The following is a 27,636-nucleotide window of genomic DNA, read 5'->3' on the forward strand; positions in this document are numbered from 1 at the left end:
TTAATTTCTAAAGTTCAGATGCAGCACAGATTTTTCATCGAAATACATGGTATAAATGCGAATAATATGCAGTTGTTAATGGTATTTGATTCATTATATTTGTAGCATCTTTACTTTGACCTTTCATAGCACTTGGGAATAGATGCAATTGAGGTAAGGCTAAATCTGCTGTGAAAACTTATCTTTCTTACCAGAGATGTTGGTGTAAAGAGAGGAGTATGGTACTGTGTGAAACTAGTTACCAATTGAATATAGAGTTCAGAGGCTGTATTTATAAAACCGGGTGGGGACAATACGACCTCCCAACTGATTGTATGCCAGGGTAACAATGAATTTTGAAAATCGTTCTTAAGAATCGCGTCTGCTCATTAGATAAAACAAAGCATTAACAGAGGTTTGTGTTAGCTAGACCATGGCAAAATGCCAGTTTGGGGATGGACTTAGAATAATGCATTCATGTATCAGATATACTCACCAAACCAAAAGTGTTCGTCTCAGACTACAAGTCTTTCTTTCTTTCTTTTTTTAAATTAACTTCAAAAGATAAGTAATTCAAATTTTATGTTCAGTAAAAATTCAAATCTACACTAAAAACGATTTGCTTGCTTACCTTCAATTCCTTATGGTTCTGCTATGAATGAATATGTCCATTACCATTTATTTGTCAGCAGGATAAGTTCAAAAACTACCAAACTCAGTTTCATGAGACCGGATGGACAGGCGGACACGGCCCACAGCCTAAATTCTGGTGTCAAAGCATATCACGGTAGACAACAGACCTTTGCAGAGGTTTGCGTTTCTCTGTATTGTACAGTGATGAACTTCTTCTTTTCAGATTGTGATCACAATGTCCCACCAGTTGTTTGTTTGTTTGTTTGTTTGTTTTTTAGATTTCACAGATTACGGAGATCTGTGCTTTTTGACAAATTAAATAAGTGGTAGACCCACTGACCGCAGCTTCTAAACGTTTTTTTTTTTAAATTGCGTTAGTGATATATCCATAGTGTGCCGGTTGCTACTGGTGACGCGTCTCTATCCGCTGTAATCCCGCCCCTGACTCGTATTATCCCCGTGGTTGGCTCGTGGAAGTTCTCGTTTCCTTTACTGGCTACAGTCGCTGTCTGTTCGTTAGCTGGGTATATTTAGCTGATTGCATTATCGGATCAGAATTAACCTGCAGTCTTAAAGTACAGAGGGAAGTACACATAGTGAACGCTGTTCCGGACGATTACTAACTGGCAGTGTAGTTAGCTTACTAGTTGGGCTACCGTGAACATCACCTTTGTTATTTCTGAAAATTCTGAGTTGTGCAGAACAAAGCAAACGGTTTTTGACATGTCTTCAGACGAAGACAGAGCCAAGGAAATTTTGAAGGGCTTCAAACTGTATCCTTTTTGCTGTGTGTTGGCGATGTTGTACAAAGATTAGACACATCATAGCAGGCTAGCTGTCGGTCCTGTCAGTTGCTAGCTTGTTAGATAACGTCATCTGGCATTAGCAAGGATGGTTGTAGCATCTTGTCTGCTACTAAAGGTTGGCTGCTGTGGCAAACCTGTTAGTCACCACCCTCAGCTACAGAGCTGTGTTTGTCGTTATTGGTCGAGACAAAATGAAAAAAATACTCCTGTGTGTACGAGCTGGGCAGTTTATATTTCTGTGAGGCCTACTAGCTTAAATGACTGTCCTTTCCTTATGACTTACTTGCTTGACTAAGTATTGAATGCGCTTGGTGGACGCTACTGTTAAAAATGCAATAAAACACAATATACAGTAATAGTGCGGACGAACGGGTTAACGTTATTGACTCAGGAGGTTGATAGACGACAGTGTTTCTGTCACACTAACTTACCATTAGTAATTGAAAGGTAAACGCATTTTTTGTGAGTTGTGAGCATAGTTTTAACGCTGTTCTATGGTTTCGAGTGTATTGGAAGTCGTCAAACTAAAGTGTGCTGTGACGAACGTTATTTCAAGAAGTGCATTTTGAATGCGTTGTCCAACACAATTTCCAATATTGTGATTTTGAAAGTGATGTGCACACGCACAGTTAGACGTAGTTTTTTTTCTTCATATTTAGTTTTGGCATTTGTGATATGAAATAGTTTACGCCAGATATAATCTAAAAATCTACGGGAACAGAGTGTCTTAGTTCCTGGCCGGGATCCGCCTTGCAGAGTTGCATTTCTTGTATTTGTTGTAAATCACCAGGTCAGCAGAATGCCATGGCACTATTAATTGTATGCTTAATTGATGATATACTATTCCTTACTCTCTATTACGCTTGTAGTACTTTTTTAAAACCTTGACACTGACTCTAATGTATACATTACTCAAGGCAAGCTCATTTAAAAGTCTCTTCATTTGTATATCCATTAGGCCTTGATGAACACATTCTTTCTCTGCTCAGACAAAATGTCAAAATAAAACACACAAAGGAATATGATGTTGTTTTATTTATAATAAATTGATACATTTGTATTTTAAACTGCTAAGTGTACTTAGATTTAGAGAACAAATTGACAGAACAGACTTTAAGTCAAAGGATTTTCAATGACCAGCTGCCTGCTTAACAGCAACTTTTGCACATACTTTTACTTTTTTAAAACTAAGATTTATAGTTCATGGAAAAATTGCCTACATTGACAATTGTAGGTTGAATGAGCAAGGGACAAACCTAATGGTGGGGTTTTAAATTTTGTTTGTATTCTTTCAGTATTTTAGCCTAGCCGCGCTAGACCCAGCTCTTAAGACACAAGGGTCTAGGAACACTCGACAGGGAGGGAGGCGGGCTAAAAGGTTGTCTTTCAAATCACTCTGCAGCAATTGTGTAGGTATACAACCAATCAGCGCAACGAATAGGCTGAAGTATTCCTAGAGCGCCGGATTGTGGCTAAGTCCCATTAGCTTCCCAACCAGCGGAGCCAACTGGTATATTAAGGATTTCCCATATCCCGTCGGCATAAGTCCAAATTCATCTTTCTTCTCAATGAAGCACTTCAGTGCCGTCCTTTGTTTATCTTTCAAGTTGAATTTTAGCTTCAAATCTTTAAGGGCTGTGGCCAAAGCCGAGTCGAAAGATAACTGTTTATTGTGCGCCGGTTGTTTCTGTCAGAATCATAGCGCCTCTGTCGTCACTTAGTTACGCCCGCCTTCTGACTCTACACTTCATGGTGATTCGTCCGGCCAGTTTTAGGAGCATCCAACCTCGAGCCTTATGGAGGGTAACTAGACCCACCCTGGCAGAGAATTAAATTCGTTGCCATGGGTTGTCTAGCACGGCTAGGCTATCAGTATTTTACATTTGCAACACTTATGTACAAGCTGTATGTGTTGGAGTAAATGGTAACCATGTAGACATCTTGATGATACAGACTTCTCTTAGCCTTTTACTTTTCCTGTCAAGCTGCCTGCTCAGTTTTTTTTTTAGTTTGTACAAACAAAGTTTCATTGCAGAAATGCAGTGAAAATAAATATCCTTGAATCCTTATATTTGCTGAAGGCAGGTCTTGAGTATTAAATGTGGTTGTTACCTGTGTGCGCAGTCAAATGGCACTCTCTTGATTTTGAAATACTTATCTTCTAATTATTGATCTGCATTTATCAGGTCAAATTTAAGCTAAGTTGATTATAATCCCATTGTAAGGCAATGCTTTAGTATCACCTTGGCTTTAATGTGCTTTTGGAAAGCTTAAAGCCTGTTTCAAAAGCTGAAACAGGCTTTCAGCTGCAAAAAAGAATTCTGTTCATGTCATGTAGACATCAAATAGTCAAGTGATGACAGTGCAGAATGGCTTTATGCTCATGGTACACCAGTACCTGGGTGTGTTGTTCCAAGGCAACTCCAATCTAGCCATGCACCACAGACAATACAGTTTTACAACTACTAAAAGTAGTTTTAGTTCCAAGAACTTAAAGTTGCCATAACAGCATTTTTTGTGTCACAGTGGTCTTTTAAGTTTATGAGATCATATTTGGACTGAATTAACCCCAGTATTATCTTCAAAAATAGGATTCATATCACTGCTGACTTAACCGAACCTATAGAGTCTCACCGTGTCTACACAGAAGAAACAGAATGATAGCAAGCAGCAGCAGGAGCTCTGGTGCTCTGTTTCTACAAAGGAGCTAGTCAGGCACACTATTGAATTGTATTTCATCCACATTTTGTAGGACTCAGGGCCCAGCTCAGATGTGTGAGTTAAAGCTGTTTTTTTAGCCTGTGTGTACTGCTGGAATAATTACAATAGAAGCATATCTGTTCTGTCAGACAATGTGAAACTGATACCTTACAAGGTTAGGGTTAGGTCAGGGTTATTTAACTATGTCTATATGTAACTTCTTCATCCCTGTCTAAACTAATGCTTAGGGGGTGAATGTTGCTGTGTGTGTGTGTGTTCTTGGGGAGGTCAGGCCTGTTGCTGGAGTGTGGTAGTGCCTAAATCCATGATTTAGTGTAACCAGGGTTTTCTGCCTTCTGTCCATACAGCCTTATTAAAGACAGCATAGAGGCTGTAATATTCTTATTTTGTTTCTTTTCTTTCTCTTCCATTAGGTAACATAGCTTCCAGCTGTTATCAAAAATCTTTAAGAAGAATATGAACAATAATATCAGACTACCTCTTTTTACTTTACAGCAGTACAGCAAAAATAAGAGATCATCTAGTGTTGTTTGTGAAGGTTTCACGCATTATTGATTAGTGTTTCTTAAGAAGACAGCACGGAGAGTTGCCCACACAAACAGTAGCACCTGCTGAAGGGTAATTTCATATATCCAAATCCAGAGTATGGCACAGTAACTGGAAGCAGTAAAATCGTCTGTTTTCATTCAGCCTGGCAGCTGAATTCATGTAATCTCTCTTGGTTTCTGCTCTAGGAATAATTTTTTTTAATTGATTTTTTAAATTTATTTTATTCATGCATTGTCGGTACACTGCTTAATCCTCTGCAGGGCCACAGGGGGCGACTGGCAGTCTGTTGCAGCTGCTCAGCACGTACAGACAGACAACCAAGCACAAACACACAGGCGCAGGGAGAACATGCAAACTCCAGGCAGAAAGATCCTAGCGATTGCGAATCAGATCTTCTAGCCATGAGGCGACAGTGCTAACCACCTATCCATCCATCCATTATCTATATTTATATTTACCTTATTAGGATCACCAATTAATGTCATCATGTTTTTGGACTATGTGAGGAAACCAGAGTACCGCAGTATCGAATGAAAAACCGAAAAGATTCTAGGCCCAGGCCTGGACGTGAGCCAGCTTATAGCCGTGAGGTGACAGTGCTATTTTATATTTTTTGAAAATGTGTCTTTGTGAACCATCAGAATAGACACAAAGAAACAGAGGGTTATGGTGTGACTTACTCAAGAAATAAAAGCCTAAATCTGAATCCCATTAAAATGTTGCAAGTGGATTTCAAATAAGTAATGTATATGCATGAAAACTCTTAAACTTCTTGCACCAAAAGGAATTTTGCAGGAAAAATGGTAAAAAATTTCTGTTAATAGTTGTGAGAGATTGACAAATAATTCTGTAAAAAGACTGCAAGATTTTTTTCTGCTAAATGAGGCCATACTGGCATCTGGGGCCCAGGGTGTAGTTTCTTTTCCTCCCAAAGAATATTACATTTGTTGATACTGTTCTTCAATTAATGATTGGGGGGGGGGGGATTCCTGGTGGAGTTGGTCCAGTATACCGGCTGTATCTGTAGGGACTATCAAATGCTTGCTTGTCTAAGTATATCACATAAGCCAACAACTTTTTTGAAATTACTGTGCATACAATATTTCATTTGTTATTGTATTTTAAAAAAGAGCACAAATATTGATCTTCTTTTCTATCATTTTCATTCTGATGGTTTATTAGCTGTAGATTCAGTGGAAAATATAAATTGACAAATGTTCATTATTCTGTAATGTTTTGTTTCTCTGTTCTCCATCTGCTATCCTGCTACCCCCACCCTAGCCCTTCATGCTATCCCCCACCCCTGTCACCCCAACCTGTTGAGGCAGATGACCGCCTTCCCTGTGCGTAGTTTTGTCAGGCTTTGGTTTTGGTCTATCCCGGTAAACGTTTTTGTTTTTGGTTCCTTTCTACTCTTGCCAAGTGCTTTTTCAGTGGCAATCCAAAATGAACTACAGATTTTGCATTCTTTGTTTTGAATTTGTAAGACCTTTACTTTAGAATTTAAAGTGCTATTAAATGACAGTGTTGTGAATTGGCAGTATATAAATAAAACTGAAAATTTACTTAATTGTAACTGATGTTAAAAAGATTAAGGGATACGGAATTAGTCTGACTACGCTGTAAAACCTGTCTAATATGACTTGATGTTAATGCAGACACATGTTGTCAAGAAATTGGTTAACAACAGACAGAAATAATAAATGGTAGTTATTTATGAATCCATCCATCCTCTATACACCGCTTAATCCTCACTAGGGTTGCAGGGGGTGCTGGAGCCTATCTCAGCTGACTCGGGCGAAGGCAGGGGACACCCTGCACAGGTCGCCAGTTTGTTGCAGGGCTACAGACAAACAATCACACTCGCATTCACACCTACGGGCAATTTAGAATAATCAAGTAAGCTCAGCATATTTTTGGACTGTGGGGGGAAGCCGGAGTACCCGGAGAAAACCCACGCATGCACAGGGAGAACATGCAAACTCCATGCAGAAAGATCCCAGGCCCAGGCAGGGATTTGAACCGGGGATCTTCGCTGCAAGGCGAACATGCTAACCAATATTCCACTGTGCAGCCCTGTTCTTTATGAATAATTTATAAAATGAAAATGCTAAACATGTCTAAGCATTGTTGAAACAATGAGTGTTGCTGAGCAGACAACATAATGATAATTTGCACTTGTTATAGTTTCTCATTTAAATGACTGCATAATTGAAAAACAGTCAACAAACTATTTCATCACTGATAATTTGTTTTTTTTTCAAATGAGATTTTAGAAACTCTGTTTTTAATTTATTGCCATTGCAGACCAACATGAAGTACAGTAATAATCTATCAAAGCCATCTAACGCTAGGTTCCGTTTTGTAGAAGTGATGCTGAGATGAGATGTGCTAACAGAAAGGGGGGATACTGTATGTGTTGGTCTTTACAATGTTTTGTGTTCTTGTTCCCCTTCTGCCTGTGATGTTGTAGTAGGGTTTGGCTTAGTTTGCTCTGCAGATGACATGCCACATCTTTACCTAATGCAAAATGTATTACAAAATTGTATATGATAGTAAATATAGCTATACATTACAAATTTGATTACATTATGATCATAGTTAAGCTTGAACACCACAATCTCTGTCTTAAATAAATCGATAGCCGGAATAAAAAAATCCCAACCTTTACATCTAAAGATTAGGATTTTTTATTCCTGCTGTCAATTTCTTTAATTAGTTATGAAGTCTTGCTTAGTTGAATATAAAATTGTTCAGTAGTGAGTGGGGCTGTTTGCGTATTATGGTTAGCGTCAGTAAGTTGCTTGTGCTTTAATCCATTAACATGTCTTTAAAAATGAATGCATACTAAATGATGACGGGAACTTTTCACTGGGGGCTCATTAGCTTATGTGTATGTTCTGACAAATGTGTGTGGACACCCTGGTGGTTTATACACATGCACACAACATGCAGTGCAGGCCCTGGGGAGCTGATGGTACAACCTTGTATGATGTTACTGAAGCTTAAGCCAATTGCTGTAGAGCATTTTTTATTTTTTATTTTTTTGGTTATAGGAAAGTAGTTTAATATGGGGGACTAAAGAAGAGGGACACACTTTATTATGTATAAGTAGTACAAGTAAGTGATGTTTTGTTTTTCTTTCTTAAGCCAAAGTAGTGAAAGAACATTGATAGAGACAGTGCAGTATCACCTAGCTTATTGTGGAAAGTAGGGGTGTAACGGTACACAGAAATCACGGTTCGGTACATATTTCGGTATGGAAGTCACGGTTCGGTTCAGTTCTCAGTTAAGGGAAACAATGAAAAAAAACTGCTGATATAAGAGCTGGTATGACTTTCTGGCCGAAGTGTGCTCGAGAAGGAACTTTATAACGGGGCTCTATCACCTAAAATAGGAAATATATTTTAATGTAATTGCTTTTTTTTTTAAAAAACACCATTTAGTTAGGCTCTTGTTTACCAGCATAAATATACTAGTGGGCTTAAATTTTTAAAATGCTTTAATTAAAAAAAAAAAATTAATAGTCATTTATCTATAGCAAAGAGCACAGCAATAATGTAAAATTAACGTAAGCTGACCTTCATCATAAGTTTAAAACCTCAGTTCTCAACAACGGAGTATGGTTGTAGATCTGTTGTTATGAAAACACCAATGGACTTGGTTATTGCTTTAGCCCGTTCTGAATTGCTAGGCAGGGGTAATGAAATGATTTTGGGGAGCATCGTTTGCACAGTTTGCTGTTTTTTCCTAGCAGCAGGGATAGTTACGCTTGGATGGTGCTTTTTCTAATGTGTGTTTAAGTTTGACGTGCTGCTGGATGCATAGTTGAGGACCGCTTCATAGTGTCGGCATATGGCTTTTGCCTTGTCCACTTGCTTTTCTCCTTTTTCGTACTTCACTGGGAAACCAAAGTGACCCCAAACAGGTGATTTTAATGACGCTGGAGCATCTTCCAGCTCTAGCTTCTTCTCCTTGTTGCTAGCATTAGCCATGAAGCGCTGGCAGGAGAATAACAATCCGTCACATTCTGTGGTTCCCTGGAAACTCCTATTTATTTTTTGTTCCGCAATACTGTGCAACTGTGTGAGCCGGAGAAGGTCCACCGCAACTGTGGGCACTACTAAGTTTTAAGTTTCGCAATTAAAACAGTTCTGTATATTCTTAATAGTCTTAAAATTTTGGTACCGCAGTACACCTCTGTACCGAACCAAATGGGCCTGTACCGAACGGTTCAGTACGAATACGTGTACCGTTACACCCCTAGTGGAAAGTGATTTTAGGAAAAATTCAACTGGGCACAGTTCAATTCAATTCAATTTTATTTATATAGTGTCAATTACAGTCAAATTGTCTCAAGACGCTTTACAGAACCCATATGCCTGACCCCCAGAGCAAGCCCAAAGGCGACAGTGGCAAGGAAAACACCCTTTTAACAGGGAAGAAACCTCGAGCAGAACCCGGCTCTATATAGGGGGGACCCATCTGCCTGCTGTCCGGGCGGGTTGAGAGGGACAGAGGAGGGCAAGGGGGAGGGATGGGAGAAGAGGGAGGGGTGGGAAAGCAAGGAAAACACAACCCACATTTGGATACATGTATAAAAGGATATGTGACACATACAAAGTATAAGCTAACATTGAAAACTGACTCATAGTTTACTCTTATGATGTATGGCTCTGACATTAAACATACTCCATATATAGCTAGCAGTAAAATTCAAACAGTATGTAAGTTAGCATAACAAGTATAGTGAAGGCGATGCAGAGTTGACTGGTGGAAAAGGGGAGTTGGAAGCGGAGGGCTGGAGGAAGGTCAGCAGCAGCATCCCACAGTGGACATGGTGGAGACTAGACCAGTTGGTGGAACATCGACCGCAGATCTGAAGCATCCAGCTCTGGGACCAGGGACACTCGGAGAAATAGCACAGGGGGAAACAGAGTGAATGTACTGCAATAACGGTATACATACACACGTGGACAAAATTGTTGGTACCCCTCAGTTAAAGAAGGAAAAACCCACAATTCTCACTGAAATCACTTGAAACTCACAAAAGTAACAATAAATAAAAATTTATTGAAAATTAAATAATCAAAATCAGCCATCACTTTTGAATTGTTGATTAACGTAATTATTTAAAAAAACAATCTAATGAAATAGGGCTGGACAAAAATGATGGTACCCATAACTTAATATTTTGTTGCACAACCTTTTGAGGCAATCACTGCAATTAAACGATTTCTGTATTTGTCAATGAGCGTTCTGCAGCTGTCAACAGGTATTTTGGCCCACTCCTCATGAGCAAACAGCTCCAGTTGTCTCAGGTTTGATGGGTGTCTTCTCCAAATGGCATGTTTCAGCTCCTTCCACATATGTTCAATGGGATTCAGATCTGGGCTCATAGAAGGCCACTTTAGAATAGTCCAACGCTTTTCTCTCAGCCATTCTTGGGTGTTTTTGGCTGTGTGTTTTGGATCGTTGTCCTGTTGGAAGACCCATGACCTGCGACTGAGACCAAGCTTTCTGACACTAGGCAGCACATTTCTCTCCAGAATGCCTTGATAGTCTTCAGATTTCATCGTACCTTGCACACTTTCAAGACACCCTGTGCCAGATGCAGCAAAGCAGCCCCAAAACATTACTGAGCCTCCTCCATGTTTCACCGTAGGGACAGTGTTCTTTTCTTCGTATGCTTGGTTTTTGAGTCTATGAACATAGAGTTGATGTGCCTTACCAAAAAGCTCCAGTTTGGTCTCATCTGTCCAAAGGACATTCTCCCAGAAGCTTTGTGGCTTGTCAACATGCATTTTTGCAAATTCCAGTCTGGCTTTTTTATGAGTTTTTTTCAGCAGTGGTGTCCTCCTTGGTCGTCTCCCATGAAGTCCACTTTGGCTCAAACAACGACGAATGGTGCGATCTGACACTGATGTACCTTGGCCTTGGAGTTCACCTTTAATTTCTTTGGAGGTTGCTCTGGGCTCTTTGGATACAATTCGAACGATCCGTCTCTTCAATTTGTCATCAATTTTCCTCTTGCGGCCACGTCCAGGGAGGTTGGCTACTGTCCCGTGGGTCTTGAACTTCTGAATAATATGAGCCACTGTTGTCACAGGAACTTCAAGCTGTTTAGAGATGGTCTTATAGCCTTTACCTTTAAGATGTTTGTCTATAATTTTTTTTCGGATGTCCTGGGACAATTCTCTCCTTCGCTTTCTGTTGTCCATGTTCAGTGTGGTACACACCTTTTCACCAAACAGCAGGGTGACTACTTGTCTCCCTTTAAATAGGCAGACTGACTGATTATGAGTTTGGAAACACCTGTGATGTCAATTAAATGACACACCTGAGTTAATCATGTCACTCTGGTCAAATAGTTTTCAATCTTTTATAGAGGTACCATCATTTTTGTCCAGGCCTGTTTCATTAGTTTGTTTTTTTAAATAATTATGTTAATCAACAATTCAAAAGTAATGGCTGTTTTTGATTATTTAATTTTCAATAAATTTTTATTTATTGTTACTTTTGTGAGTTTCAAGTGATTTCAGTGAGAATTGTGGGTTTTTCCTTCTTTAACTGAGGGGTACCAACAATTTTGTCCACGTGTGTATTAAATGTAAAGGTAGATAGAGAAGGGCTCAGTGCGTCAAGAGAAGTCCCCCAGCAGCCTCGGCCTATAGCAGCATGACTAGTGGCAGAATGAAGGGACGCCCAAGAGGGAGTCAGCTGTGCAAATGAAGACACAAGCCGAACCCCTGTGGGTCACCCAGTCAGCCCTAACTATAAGATTTGTCAAAAAGGAACGTTTTAAGCCTGGTCTTAAAAATAGAGAGGGTATCTGCCTCCCGAACCCAAACTGGGAGCAGGTTCCACAGGAGAGGCGCCTGATAACTGAAGGCTCTGCCTCCCATTCTACTTTTAGAAATTCTAGGAACAACAAGTAAGCCTGCAGTTTTTTGTTTTTTTTTTTTTCAATGTTTTTATTAATTTTAGAACAAAGATAAAACAGAATGGGCCCCACTTACATCTGCACATTCATACTACTTTCAAACCCGACCGCACACACCAGAGGAGCGAAATATACTTTACACATATAGCACAATTTGGACACTATTTTTTCCTTTCTTCATTGAGGTTTGACACAATCAAGATTTCAGAAGAAGTTTTGTATGTGTACCCTAAAGATTGCAATTGTGTACACATGGCTATTTTTATTTATCATGATCTAATTCTTTCTCTCTTAAATTTGTCATGATAACTGTCAACTTCTTTTTTAACAGGCGAGGGTAGGGAGCCTGTCAAACAGCGAAGAAACTTTGTGTCAAACCCCATTACATTTTTATCTATATACCCACAACAGTACACTGAATCTAGCTGTCTAACATTCACATTTACTCATTGAAATATTTCAATAACGGAGACCATATTTCTTCCCACTTCTTCAAATTTCCAGTTTTTATATAACGTACTTTTTCCAATGATATAACATCGACTAATTCAGACAACCACGTTCTAAAACCCGGTGCACAAGATGATTTCCACTCTTTAAGAAGTAGTCTTTTGGCCAAAACTGTCCCAAGAACTATAGCAACCCTTATATGTTGTGGTAGGTTTTGTGTTTCCTTTGAATATCCAAACAACGCCATATCTCTATCCGGAGCACAGTTCCTTTGGTATACTCCGGAAAAGAAAAAAAAAATACTAGACCAGAACGGTTGAATAATTGGACATTCCCAAAAAGAATGTAGCAGTGAGTCTTCAGTTGTTTTACATTTGTCACAGAATGGAGACACCTCAGGATAGAACCTATGAAGTGATGCTTTACAGTAATAAAAACGATGAATCACTTTAAACTGCGTTAGTCTGTGTCTACTGTTAATTGAACAGTTATGGATTTGGGAAAGGGAATGTTTCCATTGTTGTTCGGATATTGTAGTTTTTAATTCCCCTTCCCATGCCATTTTAACGTCATTTGTTGATTCCAGTGTCGAACTACAGCATTTTAGAAATTTACCAATAATTTTTTTACTAGACAGGCCCTGATTAAGTATTACCAAAACCGGGTGCTTTTCATAATTATTTAGATTACTTTTAATGAAGTGTCTTAACTGTAAATATCTGTATGAACCCGATTGAGGAAGTCTGTACTTTGTTTTTAATTCTTCGAATGTAAAAAGTCTGCCTTCCTGACAGACGTCTTTTATACTTTTGATACCTTTAGAGTACCAATCAAAGAATGTTTTATCCATAATAGCAGGCGTGAAAGCATGATTATAACATATAGGTGTATATAAAGAGACACCGGGAACATCAAAATTTTTTCTAATTTGACTTAACATTTTGATTGAATTCCTAACAATAACACTATGACTTATTGACTTTACGGAGGAAATTGTTCTAGTAAAAAGTAAAGCTGACAAAGAGGTGTAAGGTCTAATAAGTGACTGGAGTTCAATTTTCACCCATAATGGAGCAGAAGGAAGTGATTCATCGTTAGGAGCACCAATTTTCCAGTAGGTCAATGCTTGTATGTTAGCTGCCCAGTAGTAGTTTTGAGTACCGGAAGACCGAGACCGCCCTCCTTTGTGGATCTTAATATGTGTTTTTTAGATATTCTATGTTTTTTATATCCCCATACAAAGTCCAAAATCATTGATTCAACTTTTCTAAAGTAATCCGCGGGTATAATAATTGGCAAGTTTTGAAAGAGGTATATAAACTTGGGCAGAGATACCATTTTTATGGCATTCACTCTGCCCACCATGGAGAGAGGCAAGGTCTTCCAGTAGTCAATAGATCGTTTCAGTTTTTCAAGTCCTTCCTCAAAATTGAGTTTTAACAAGGATTCATAATTTTTAGATATTTTTATCCCAAGATATGTTATATGATCTTCCACCACTTTAATTGGGCAGCTATCTATGGTCCTATTAGCGCCAATGAACATAAGTTCGCTCTTTAACCAATTTATGTTGTAACCGGATATTTTACCAAAAGCATCCACATATTTTAGCAGGTTTGGGATTCCAGTTTCTGGTTTAGCAAAAGTCAAAAGAAGATCATCTGCGTAGAGTGACACCAAACTCTCTGATTGACCAACTGTAAAACCCTCTATATCAGGATGCATTCTTAAGCCAATAGCTAATGGCTCTAAGGCTATATTAAAAAGTAAAGGAGAAAGGCAGTCGCCTTGTCTTACGCCGCGATATAATTGGAAGCTCTTTGATAATGTATTATTACATATGATACTTGATTTTGGCATTAAATAAATCATTTTGACCCATTTTATGAAGGTTTCTCCAAAACCAAAGTGTTTAAGAGCAATGAATAAATATTCCCACTCAATTGAATCAAAGGCTTTATGGGCGTCTAAAGTCAAGATGGCTGCCTTATTATTTCCGTTGCAATCTGAATACAACAGATTCAGTAGTCTTCGCACATTACCGAAAGCAGGCCTGCCTGGTATAAATCCGGTCTGATCCGGATGAATAATATCTGTTATAAACTTGTTTAGTCGTATTGAAAGAATTTTTGTAAGAATTTTATGGTCCAAATTCAAAAGTGAGACAGGCCTGTAACTAGCTGGATCTAAAGGATCTTTTCCCTTTTTGGGTATAACACATATGTTGGCTTCATATAGTGATTCAGGGAGCCTATTTTTATGAAAAGAATGATTAAGCATTCTAAGTAAAAAAGGGGTCAATTTTTCCGAAAAAGCTTGATAAAACTCTGCTCCGAATCCATCCGGGCCCGGACTCTTATTTGGTGGAAATGAGAATAATGCTTTTGTCAATTCTTCCGTAGAGATAACATTGTCTAGTAAGTGTTGCTGTTCTTTTTTCAATTGAGGTAAAGATAATTTGGCAAAAAAATCATTCAAGTGGAAAAGTGAAGAATCTGATTTTGACTTATATAATTCTGCATAAAAATCCTTAAAAACATTATTAATATCTTCAGGATCTGTGTAAATCTCTCCTGTCTTTGATCGAATTTTATGAATTGCTGCTGTAGATTGTTCTCCTTTAAGTTGTCTTGAAAGAAGTTTTAACGGTTTATCACTTATTTCAAAATGTTTTTGTTTATTTTTTAGAAGAAAATTACATATCTCCTCCTGAATAATAATGTTATACTCATTTTTTAATCTTAGAATTTTATTATAGTCAGACTGCGCAAGTGAATTTACATGGATCCCTTCCATCCTTTTAATCTCTCTTTCTAGATCTATCTTCTTTTTTGTTTGTTCCCTTCTTTTTGAGCTTTCATATGATATAATATATCCTCTCATAGTAGCCTTAAAGGCCTCCCAAAGAGTAGAGTCGGAGACCACTCCGTTGTCATTCAAATCAAAAAAAACTTCTATAGTTTGATTCATATAGTTTTTAAAATCTAAAGATAACAATAATTGTGTATTAAATCTCCATTGGTATTTTATTTTAGATAAATTTGTTTTTAATTGCAAACTAATAGGACTATGATCAGATATAACGCGAGGGTGGTATTCAGATTTCTGAACAGTGGAAAGGTCTCCTGCCTCTAATAAAAAATAATCAATTCTTGTATATGAATTATGTACCGGAGAATAAAATGAAAACTCTTTTTTATCTGGATTCTTTAATCTCCAAATATCTATAATATTTCTTGATTTCATTAAATTTTTAAGTGTTTTTGATGAATTTTTAATCACTGGTGGCTTAACTGAAGTTCTATCTAGGAAAGGATCCAAATAACAGTTGAAGTCACCACCAATATAAATGTGAGAGGATTTATCATCTGGAAGTAAATCAAAAATCCTATAAAAAAAATTAGAATCATCTATATTAGGCCCATATATATTTAATAAAGTAATTGGAAACGAAGCTATGTGCCCAGATACTAGAACAAATCTTCCATTGGGATCAATTGTTTTAGATTTGAGAATAAAGGGAACATTTTTATGAATTAAAATCGCTACACCCCTGGCCTGTGAAGTAAAGGACGCATGATAAAGTTGAGAAATCCAGTTAGTCTTCAGGATATGTTCTTTATCTTTACAGAGATGGGTTTCCTGCAAAAATATGATGTTTGCTTTTAAGGAATTCAAGTGTGAAAAGACCTTTTCCTTTTTAATATTGTTCCCCAGTCCCCTAATATTCCATGACACTAAATTAAGTGTCTTCTTATGAGTAGCCATTGAAGTATTTCCGAAGTAAGTGGATGGGTAACCATTCTGCAGTCATGTACCATTAGATCGCAATAAACATCTCGCTCCTCCACATCCAACCACTCAAAACGACATTCAGACACACACATACGACCATTCACCCACACCCCGGCCCATTGTAACACCCTCCCACCTGGACAGAAAAATAGACATTGTTTGCCAGAAAATCTCAGTTCTAAATGTGTCCAATTATCATTATGGGAAAGTTCTCTGACAGACAGGTCCATATCCCTGAACCGTCTCCTGCCCCTAGCGTTCAACAAAGGCGCAGGGCACATGGAAGTAGGCTGTAGTTGCTGGAATACACCCAGCAACGATGTGCTTTTCCGCTCCTCGTTCCCCCGGTGAAAGTAGTAGTTGTTGATGTTTTCTCACACTGCCTTTAACTCAACCCTAGTCACAAGCCGTAGAGTATTTTGCATAAAAGTATCATGGCTATGTGACTAGTTCATTCTTTATAAAAGTTTCAGTATCCGTAAAAGAGGTAAATATCTTTACCTGATCGTTATACTGCACATGCAGTTTGGCTGGATAACGCAACGTGTACTTCATCCCCTTGTCACGTAGCGTTTTCATTACCTCTCGGAAAGCTCGTCTTTGCGCCATCACCTCTGCTGTGTAGTCCGGAAACATAAACACACGCAGGCCGTTGTATGTCAGCTCCTGGTTTCGGCTTAGTCGCAGGAGCAGCTCTTTCTCCTGGTAGAAGTGGATCCTGGCTATGATGGTCCTGGGGCGCCCAGAATCTACATTGCGGCGTGGCAGAGGGACTCTGTGGGCACGATCCACTGTCACAGTGTTTGGGAAATTGTTTTCCCCAAATAGCTTCGGTATGAGACGTGTAACAAACTCAGTGGGTCTTCCTCCTTCTACTCCCTCTGGTATTCCCACAATTTTCACGTTGTTGCGCCTTGAGTTCCCTTCCAGGTCCACTATCTTAGCGGAAAGCTTTTCATTTATCCTGCGCGTTGACACCAGTTCCTGCTCCAGCCTGTGTATGCGGCGTTCATGGTCCAAGCCCTGCTTCTCCACTTCCTCCACTCTCTTTGTGAGTGCGGCCTGACCCTGGGAAATTGATTCCAACTTTTGCTCGATTAGATCAAAACGTTTATTCATCGTTTCGAGTAACTTGTCCATAATTTTTTCCATCATGGCCGATGAGCCGCCCTCAGCAGCAGCTTCACAATCAGAAGCACCCGCCTCCATAGGCGACTGCTTCGATTTAGTTCTGGTTGGCGGTGGCATTGTTGTTTACAGGTTGTAATTGATATATTTCTCTCGCCAGAAGCAGGGAAATACTTTCAGACGTGCACACTACTGAAAACTTTGTGTTGTAAAAGGCAGAAATGAGTAGTAATTTGCAAAATTTTCACCGGAGTTGACGGAGCTGCAGACTACTCCATCCGCGTCTTGACCACACCTCCTCGTAAGCCTGCAGTTTGAGAGCGAAGAGTTCTACTAGGATAATATGGTACTAACAGATCTTTAAGATATGATGGAGATTGGTTGTTAAGAGCTTTATATGTCAGAAGAAGGATTTTAAATTCAATTCTGGATTTAACAGGAAGCCAGTGAAGAGAAGCACGTATCGGGGAAATATGATCTCTTTTGCTAACTCCTGTCAGTACTCTTGTAGCAGCGTTTTGGATCAACTGTAGATGTTTAAGAGAGCTATTTGGACAACCCGATAATAAGGAATTGCAATAGTCAAGCCTGGAAGTAACAAAAGCATGAACTAATTTTTCTGCATCAGTCTGAGACAGGATGTTCCTGATTTTTACAATATTTCACAGGTGAAAAAAGGAAGTCCTACAGACTTTGAGTTAAAGGACATGTCCTGGTCAAAAATAACTCCAAGATTCAAGTTCAAGAGAAAGCCAGAGGAAGAAGTAGGTGATGACATGCTGTCAATGGAATCTGGCTCATAAGGCTTTCTATTTTTTCTATTTATTTATTTTTTTTCACATTTTTGCCTTTATTGAAGAGTGACAGTGGGGAAAGGGTTTGTAGAAATATCCTACAGCGAAGGTGTGAGATGGCTGGAAGTGGAAGCAGGAATTCACTGCTTCAAGACATCGGGCCCATGTGGCATTTGCTGTTACCTCTTGGCTATCAGGTCGCCCCATAAGGCTTGATGGAGGCCATTGAAGCACATGAATTAGAGTTCCCAATGGATGATTGCAGATGAAAGTTCAATATTTATACAATATGATTATATAGATGCCCCTCAGAACTTCACTACTTCAAGTATTTTCTCTCATAATTTTAAAGATAATTGAGACTCCATCTGTAAAGATTTTTTTGTTCATAACTGTCCCTCTCTCTGGATGCTCTCTTTATATGTAGTAATTGTGGGATGAAATTAAAGCATGCATGCAAGACATTTTTAGAGACCAGCTGATATAAGATTTAATTTTCCATTAAATTTGCAAATGTACTAAATCTTGCAGAAAAGATAACTAGCACATCTATAACCCAGTTATTGCACATTATATAACTTGCATAGCAAGCTGGTCATTATTATCATGGAACTTACAAAAACATTTTTTTAACATATTTTTTGTCGTCTCTTAACTTGTTTTAAATATTTCCTACAGAATCCTGACTTGCCCAATTATGAGTACTACGAGTTTAGGAAGAGTTCCTGAATACAACAGGAAACTGCAATGCTGTAGTGCAAAAGAAGTTGTGTCAGTGTATATATGATAAAGTGTCTAGTCAGAGACCTGGAGCTTAAAAAGCTGTCTTTTAAGACTGTTGATGTTAGTGGTGAGGTGGGATGAAGGACTTCACAGATGGCGTGAAGTTGAGTGTGTGTGACACTAAGTAGTATCTGAGTGTGACAGGATGCTCAATGAACAGTCGTCTAGAACTCAGGACTGTGAGATAATAGATTTTTACTGGTGTCTGTCAGTCTGATTTCCATTGATATAATTTGCAACTCTCTCAGCTTGAGGTGGTGTCATTGTGCATTGCAGTCTGTCAAACAGTTCTCGTATATACATGATTGCTTGGTTACCGACATTTTTGTAGAACTACACTTCTTTGCATGAAAGAAATCAGCAAAAAACTAATTGAAAGATTTAAACTGAGCTGTCAGAAGTACAGTGCTACACAGGCCTGACACTCTATCCCTTGTCAGGCCTAAAGTCCATGTTTGAAATGGGTTCATTCTCAAAACAACATATAATACTGTGTTAACAGTATAGAAGCCATAATGATAACTAGTTTTATTCGATTTGGATTCACATAATATGACATCATTATTCCACTCCTGCAGCTGCAGTTTCTTCTTTAGGGTAAATTCTACAGTTCTACAATTTCATTTAGCTGATGTTTTTATCCAAAGCGATGTACATCTGAGGGTAGATATAACACAATTAATTCAAATTCATTCTGCTCTGTTTTTTGTATTAACAGAGTTACATTCGGTCTTTTTATTTTTTCAGAAGTTTAGTTCGCCAAACTGTATGTTGAATTTTTTCACTGCTTTTTTTTTAAAGGGTGATGCATTATTGCCCCTTCAGACTGTTGTATATGACCTGGTGTATTTTTGAAGTATGAGAGACTGTAGCGTACAGTGGAATTACAAACTAGGTCCTTACAGGCTCTGTGATTGGCATTTTATTGTGTTAATAGTGATTGTGAAGGTCAAGAACAGCTGACCAACTGACAGATTGATGAGACAGCTTGCATTTGCTACCAGTATCACCTACACAAAGGCTTCTCCAACTTCCTCTTTCTTGCTTTTAGACTGGTATATTTAGGTTACTCAAAAGCTGATGACCTCTTTGGCTGGATTTTGAGCAGTATGACTTCATAAAGCATTATAGCTTTCATTTAATTTTTGGGCCAATGGTTTGCTTCCATTCATCAAAGTGAAATACTAGTGTCTGGCCTTGTTTGTTCAGAACAGGTTGTTAGTTCTTTTTAAAACAGCTGCTGTTCAAATAAAACAGACACTTGATGCATATCTCCTCTAATAAAGCATATAATTACATAAATTACCTTCTGCGTTCATCAGGCTCTTCTGCAAGTCTTAGGTACTAATAAAAAATTTTTCTTGGTGATTGCTTTCAATAGTCAGATTTTCCTTGGAAGAGTTTTCTTTCCCATTCTCTTCCAGGAAAGTTTTCTACCATTAGCTTTTAACTTGTGTACTTAAAGTGTCTTGGAAATCATAGTTTGAACCACTGTTTTTTTAATCTCATAAAATAATTTCTCTTTAAGGTTCTACTCTGCTTGAATTCCTGCTTCTGTATTACAGATGAAGTGCTGTGCTTTGGCAACTTCAACATGAGTACAATGATTATTAACTACTGACTTAAGATGGTTCTGATAATTCCGTGTGTGGAACATAAAGCCAGACTACAAGTGGTAGCACTTCAGAGATAGGCAGAAAGAAGTGCAGTTAAAACTTAGTTTAATCAGCAATCACATGATGAAAAATAATTTCCATAAATGGAAAATTCAGAATAATGGACCTAATAATTAGCCATGCCAATTATCTAACCCTAAAATTGAAAAAATGTCAGAAAACAAATGAATATGTATTCATTAGTTATTTGGCAGGGTTCAATAAATTGCATTGCTACTTTAAATTTTCAGATGTTTTAAAGCCAGTGTGACAACCAAATGATTCTGCAAATTGTACCCTGATGTTTGTTAGACTGTGAAATCAGTTCTGTAGAAACACTAATATCCATAGTATGTATTTTAATGGGGCTGCACAGTGCCTCAGTAACTAGCATTTTCACCTTGCAGCTAGAAGATTCCTGGTTCATGTCCCCACTTTCCCAGGATCTTTGTGCATGGAGTTTGCATTTGCAGGGAGGTGAGAACTGTTATTAAAATGGATAATTCACCAAAAAAAAAAAAAAAAAACACGAAAAGAGAAAAGAAACTTGAAATTTCTAGCCTGGAAGTTGTGGCTTCCTGGAGTGCAGGGGTTTGGAAAACGAAAGCATATAAATGGGTGAAGGGGAAGAAAAAGGCACATTAAATGAGTGGCAGAAATAGCAGGCTTATACCTACTGACTACATCCAGTGAGTAAAATCAGACCCTATTTTAGCCATATTCCAGTATTGCTCTATCATGTTACCTTTAAAGGTAACCAGGTGCAGGACTTTATTCGCGTCATTTTGAAAACAGTCACAAAAATTCTTAGGACACTTAGGCTGATATTCAACACAGCTGACTTACTGAGTATAGTTTTAGACCACTAAATTATTACAGCTGGTATTCTAATGTTGTTGCACTAAAAATGGAAGAGGAGTAGTAAAACTGTGAGCATTATTCAAACTCTGTTAGCCTAACTGAAGAACCGTTGATAATTCCCTTTTATGAAAACTATCAACATAAAGTATTTATGTCCAGTGCTGTAATTGGGTTTTGATATGAGGTAAACAACAATTGATCCATTATAGACTTTCTGGTATTCATGCACATGAAGAGCACTTGTTCCTGCCTGGAGCTCACCCCTTCATTGCACTTCGAAGCATCTGGTAACTCCCCAGTCTCAGGACTTTGTGACAAGCAGAGGACTTTGATTGCATATATAGGAACTTTCATCTGTGTTTGTTTTTTTAAGTTTGGTTGTTGTGACTTAACCTTCTCCTGATAGAAACTGGATGAATCTTCGGGATGCAGAAACAGGCAAAGTGCTGTGGCAAGGAACGGAGGACCTCTCTGTACCGGGAGTAGAACATGAAGGTACATTTACACACGAACCAAAAATAAGATAAGATAAACTTTTTTGATCCCTCACCAGGGAAATTCACTATTTGGACAAACAAATTGAACACACATACGTCGATCAGCTACAACATTAAACCCCCTGACAGGTGAAGCTGATAGCATAATTTATGTTTTTAAAATTCTATGTTATGCTGGGAAACCTTGGATTCTGGCATTCATATGGATGGCTTATACCACCCACCTAATACGTTTTGCAGACTGTGCACATAACCAGCAGCAGCCACCCCCAGCAGGATATGTGTCCTGCCACACTTCAAAAAACTGCTCAGGAATGACTTGGGGAACATGACAAAGAGCCCAAGAGGTTGATTCAGCTTTTGAACTCCCCAGATCCCAATCCAAACAAGCATCCATGTGATGCACCAGAAACTATTAACCTCCTGGTGCCAGACACCGCAGGACATTTTCAGAGGACATGTATTCATGTCACAATGCTATGGAATTGTTTTTGTTGCATTAGGGTGAGGCAGGTGGTTGTGTTGTTTTAACTGATGAATGTATAGTATACAGTATAAAACAGAAGTGAGTACACACATGTGTAATGTCACGTACATGGAAAATTAAAAAAAATATATCACTACTCCGTTATGGCATTATTTGTCAGTTAATTAGTAGAATATTTCCACTTCTGAACATTTAGAAATTCTTTGAAGAGTTTATTGAAAACACAGATCCAAACATGAAAATTGTGATCACTGGCAGACCAGTAAAAAGCATTTGATCAGTAAAGAAAAATCAAGTACACATGGTTGCTAATTAGTGTAATTCTATGAACATCATCAGATTTTTGGCTGTTTTATATTTTCTGTTTTTTTTTTTTAAACTAACATTAACAGACTGTTGATATGGCCTGTAAACCACTGGTTTTTCTTGCCTTACACTAATGCAAAAATAATATGCAGTCGTATCCATTAATTGTCTTCAGTCCATATCACTGTTGTAATGAAATGAATTCACATTTCAAGTCAAGCACTTCAATAAAAATACAGATGAATAATTTAATCCTATTAAATTTGTAATCCAGTATGTTTCTGATCAGGCATCTGACAAATAGACTTTATTATTGTTATTAACATCTCTGGGTTGAGTGTGTGGCTGAGGGATGTAAGGTTAGCAAAAGGGGTTGGGCTATAAGGACAGCAGATGAACAATAAACAACACAAGAACAAATGATAAAAACAAAACAAGAAACATTTTGGACGTTGGTGAGGTCCGTGGGTGGAACAGTTAGGAGTCATTACGATGTAATGTTGACTATCTAGTGGCTTTTTAAATATCTGTGCACGTCTAGAAGTTTGTAATCAAATGTCTCAAAGAAAAACTATTGCGGTTTAAGCAGGCCTAACATAGATGTTAAGTATCTGTGCTAGACCTAGTCACAGGTCTCCATTAGCAGGTTGCAGTCAGTCGGTGCCACACACTTTGCCGATTTTAAAAGAAAACCTAACCTAAAATACTGTGGTTAGCTTTCATAACTCTGGCCACTATTTGTCATATTTTAAAACTGATCAAGTAACAAGTCTTAAACCCAAGATCTGCCAATGTTCCCTTATTATAAGGTGTGAAAACTAAATTGGTCTTGTTGCTACAAGTTAAATATAGTTTCCTACTGTCGTTTCAGCTCGTGTCCCAAAGAAGATCCTGAAGTGCAAAGCTGTGTCCAGAGAACTGAATTTTTCTTCCTCTGAGAAACTGGAAAAGTTCCGGTTGGAACAGAAAGTTTTCTTCAAAGGACAGTGTCTAGAAGGTAAGCAGCAAAAACACTGACAAATCTGGCAAAACTACTTACTTGGACAAGAGCTTGAATGGGATATTTGTTCTCACGTACGTGGCCAATACTATTCCACTTAACTACTGGCAGCAATATAACAATGCACCAACATCTGAATAGAACAGACGCAAACAAATTAGCAAGGATGTGGTTTCAACTCAGCTGTCTAGGGTAACCGAATGGCAACAAAATAAAGCAAAACCAATGCTGAGTTACAGAGTGATGGGCTTGAATTTATTTTAAAAGGAGTGTGTTCACAATAAAATACAAAAAATGAGATAAATGCAAATGGATGCTACTGAAATAAAAGAATAGAACATAACTGAAAGTGAACTTTACTCAGAAGTTGATATTGACATACTGGAAGAAAATGAAAGATAATTAATACAAAAATAAACTCTTGACCAAAATACGTTGCAGTAGCACCCCTGACTGAACTAACAATGCATTTTCAATCAGTATTTCTAAACACGCCAAAGAATCTCTGGCTAGCATTTATTCTCACTCACACACACACACACACACACACACACACACACACACACACACACACACACACACACACACACACACACACACACACACACACACACACACAAAACACACACACACACACTAAGCACAAACACCAATGTTCACAAATTGCTAACCAAGGAGGAGTGCCGCAGCCCAGGGCTGTAACAGATGTATCCCCTGTATATCTCAGAACTGTAAAAAAAATGGTTTTACTTCATGGAAAAGAATTCAGTATGAATTAAACATTGTTTGTTTTGGTTACAAACATTGAATGTAATTAGAACTTTTGTGTAATGGAAAACTCCGTAGGGAACTTCAAATAGAGCAGACAGTTTCTTAGACTGTAAAGTGGGCTAGTGGTTAGCACTTTCGCCTTGCAGCAAGAAGATCACTTGCAGCACTGTCCCTGGGGCTCTGCTGTACAGAGTTGAGGTTACAGGAAGCCCCAGGGGAGAACACGCAATTCGCACAACATGTTTGTATGTGGGTGGTTTCCACCATAGAAGAGATGGGAAAATTTCTGAGAAAAATATCAGAAACGCTATTTACATCATTAGGGTACTCTGATGCACTGAATAAACTTTGGACTCATTATTATGATGCTGTGAGTTATTAAAGCAGTGCTTGGACCTTTGTCTCTCTCTCTCTCTATCCAGAATGGTTCTTCGAATTTGGTTTTGTTATCCCCAACTCCACAAACACATGGCAGTCTCTGATAGAAGCAGCTCCCGAGTCCCAGATGATGCCAGCCAATGTTTTAACGTGAGTGTCCACTCGGATGATATTTATCTCCGTTTTTTGTTTCTGTATTATTGTCACATTAAGAATGTTATATTTGCCATCTTCACAATTTAGTCTTGTACAACTGTGATTTACTTTTCATTAAACCTAGTACACCAAAACAAAACAACTTTATGCAATAGGCAAATCAGATTTTTTACAACTTTGTTTTTTTCCAGTTTTGTCCATTTTTTCTTTAAGTCCAAGTAGCATAGTTTTAGCTGTTCAGTAGCTGAGATCTGACAGCACGGTAGCGTTGCCACAGTGAATTCAGACATGTTGGAAATTAACCAACAGTTTAAATTAACTTCTTTGGAATCTCTGATGTTGTAAACATCAAAGTTTACAGACCACCTCCTGCTCCAGCTTTTGGCTGCTCTATTTCCAAGAATCAAACACAAGTTGCAATCAGCTGAAGTTTTCCTTTAACTTTACTTTCGTTCTTGCAATCACAGCTTTACGCATTCATGGATTTCTGTTTATGTTACGTAGTGAACATGTTTTTTATTGATACATAAATTGTCAGAGATTTAATTTTTTCAAGCTAACATGTGTCTTTGTATTCCAGTGGTAATGTGATCATAGAAACCAAGTTCTACGATGATGACCTCCATGTCAGTACTTCCAGAGTACGACTTTTCTACGTCTGACCTCTGCCCCCTCAGTCCTTCCTCCTAAATGCTGACATCCTGCCAAGGTCTGTAAATTACCAAGGTTAGCTACAATTTTCAGCAGTACGCAGCTTATTGCCGACTTGGGATCAGCACCCTTGGGTAAAATCCAGCTGTGGTGCCACAGTCAGTCAAGTGAGCTTTGTTTTTTGTTATACTGTTGTTTTGTGTTGACTTGAATACATCTTCTAGACCTTGGGAGAAAGGGGAAGAAGAGGAGAAAAAAACTGTCATTTCCACTTTTCCAGGATCATCTCTCTTCCACTTTTTCTCCTCCAGACTGTTCCACTGTACATATATGGCCACTGATCTCAAGTCAACCAGGGAACCTCTCTGCAAAGACATGATTGTGATTGTGACATGATGATTGCTTTTTTGTTATCTGCCCTCTCCTACTCCAAGGTTGCATTTACTCAGGAACAGGACATCAGACTTGTAACCTTTTGCAGTTAGATCTCCTTTCTGTCTGAAACACTGCTCTCTATGTGTCACCTGTTTACACACAGGCTGTTAGTGTGGAGGGAAGATGATACAAGCAAGAGTTCTTCATCATAATATAAGATTAGATAAAATAAGAGCTTCTGTCATTGTAGATGGTACAACAAAATTTAGTTGGTTGACACAGTGCACATTTAAACAGAAAATAGAAAAAAAAACTAGATTATTCCATGATAATGTCCTTTCACTGTGTCCCTTTCCATAGGTTACCCTTCTTTGAAGTTCCAGTTTCCTGACAGTATGTTATCATTGGGAAATAAATCTTTCATGTTCCAAAGGCCCAGTAACAATGCAACCTATTTTTTCTCTTTACATTTGGGTAACAGAATCTGTACAACTTGTGTCATCTTTCTAGTCCACAATATCCCAAATTGCTTTGCACTGGCCGGTTTTTGTCTACTTGTAAGGAAATAGTTGTGACTGCTGCAGTAATTACAATTGTACAAATACATGTTGATATATTTACTTTTGCACACATCAGCTTACTCTTAAAGTTCCCGAATGCGTTGTTAGTGGACTCTCAGACGCTAAGTATTGGAACTGTTGATGTAACCTTAGTTCTCGGAAAACCACCACTTTGCAAGCAGCCTCTGAAGTAGGACACACTTTCTACCAAGCAAACCTTTCTTGTTTTCTGATAAATAAACTAGTGCAGAACACTGGTTTCAGTGCAATACAGTAGAAGGCAAAGTGCCACTACAAGAGCCACTAGTGTAACCGGATTGGTTTTTGTTATCATGATGACATGGTTGAATTGCACTGTGTTTGAGAGACGTGAATCAGTAATCAAAATGGGGTTTTATTGCATTAATTTATGTGCTTGTACTTGACCTTCAAAGCTAAACTTCGTATATTCAACTCATCTGGTGTAGACCAAAACATGCATCCTTTATTATCAATGGTATACCTGTTTACAATTTTATCCCAGCTAGACCCAAATGTCAACAGCTTCATAAGGACTTTACCGCGGCTTTCCTCTGTACATTTTGGATAGATTTCTAACTTTGACTTCCCATCCAGCTCGCTGTGTTTATGTCATTGTTTTTTTTAGTTGGAAACTGAACTGCGTAAAGTAGACTTGTGTTTTAATTCGACAAGAGTTGTGGATTAAAGTTATACAATGTTGTTATAACATGATGTGTGTGCCGTTTTTATTGTGCTACTTTTAAATAAGGCAATATGCATCTTTGTGTTGGATGTTATAATCCCACAAAATTGTTTAGAGTGAAAAATATAATCGTCATCTAGCAAAAACACAACTACAGGTGCAATCAGAAATATTCAACCCCCCAAATAGTTTAAGGATTTATCGGGTGAAGTTTTTTTTTTTTTCCAAAAAGCAAAATTCTGCTTCGGATGACTTTATAAGTTGAGTGATGCATAAAATCAACACAGAAAGTGCATGATATAGTATTTGTGTATAATAGTATAGTTTGTTAAGGTACTCATTTCACATCAATTCAACCCCTATATAATATTGTTGTTTTTAAAGCTTTCGTTTTTTTTCTATCCTAAAGTTGATTTGAAACATAATTGAGCCTTTGGTAACTCTATACTGATCCTTCATTTGCTTCAGCGGTGATGCATATATAAATCCCATCCATGAAGGTATTCCAAATTTGCAATCATGGGAAAGACAAAGGAGCTTTCACAAAAGCTGAGGAAGGAAATTATATCATCACAACTGAAGGGCCTGGGGTATAAGAACATTTTCAAAGAATTTAACATTCCAAGAGACACCATTGGGAGGATTATGAAGAAAT

General features: G+C 38.2%; 1 protein-coding gene across 1 annotated transcript; it reads left to right on the forward strand.

Annotated features, from left to right (window-relative positions):
- The first annotated feature begins 1,055 nt into the window (after positions 1-1,055).
- On the forward strand, positions 1,056-27,005 carry pde6d (phosphodiesterase 6D, cGMP-specific, rod, delta). Its single transcript, XM_022220470.2, has 5 exons — positions 1,056-1,385; positions 21,504-21,592; positions 23,259-23,384; positions 24,581-24,686; positions 25,273-27,005. Exons 1-5 carry the CDS (start codon positions 1,336-1,338, stop codon positions 25,352-25,354), a joined length of 453 nt encoding a protein of 150 aa, XP_022076162.1. The 5' UTR covers positions 1,056-1,335; the 3' UTR covers positions 25,355-27,005.
- Positions 27,006-27,636: the final 631 nt, after the last annotated feature.

Source organism: Acanthochromis polyacanthus, chromosome 4 (genome assembly GCF_021347895.1).
Source record: "Acanthochromis polyacanthus isolate Apoly-LR-REF ecotype Palm Island chromosome 4, KAUST_Apoly_ChrSc, whole genome shotgun sequence".
NCBI lineage: Eukaryota > Metazoa > Chordata > Actinopteri > Pomacentridae > Acanthochromis > Acanthochromis polyacanthus.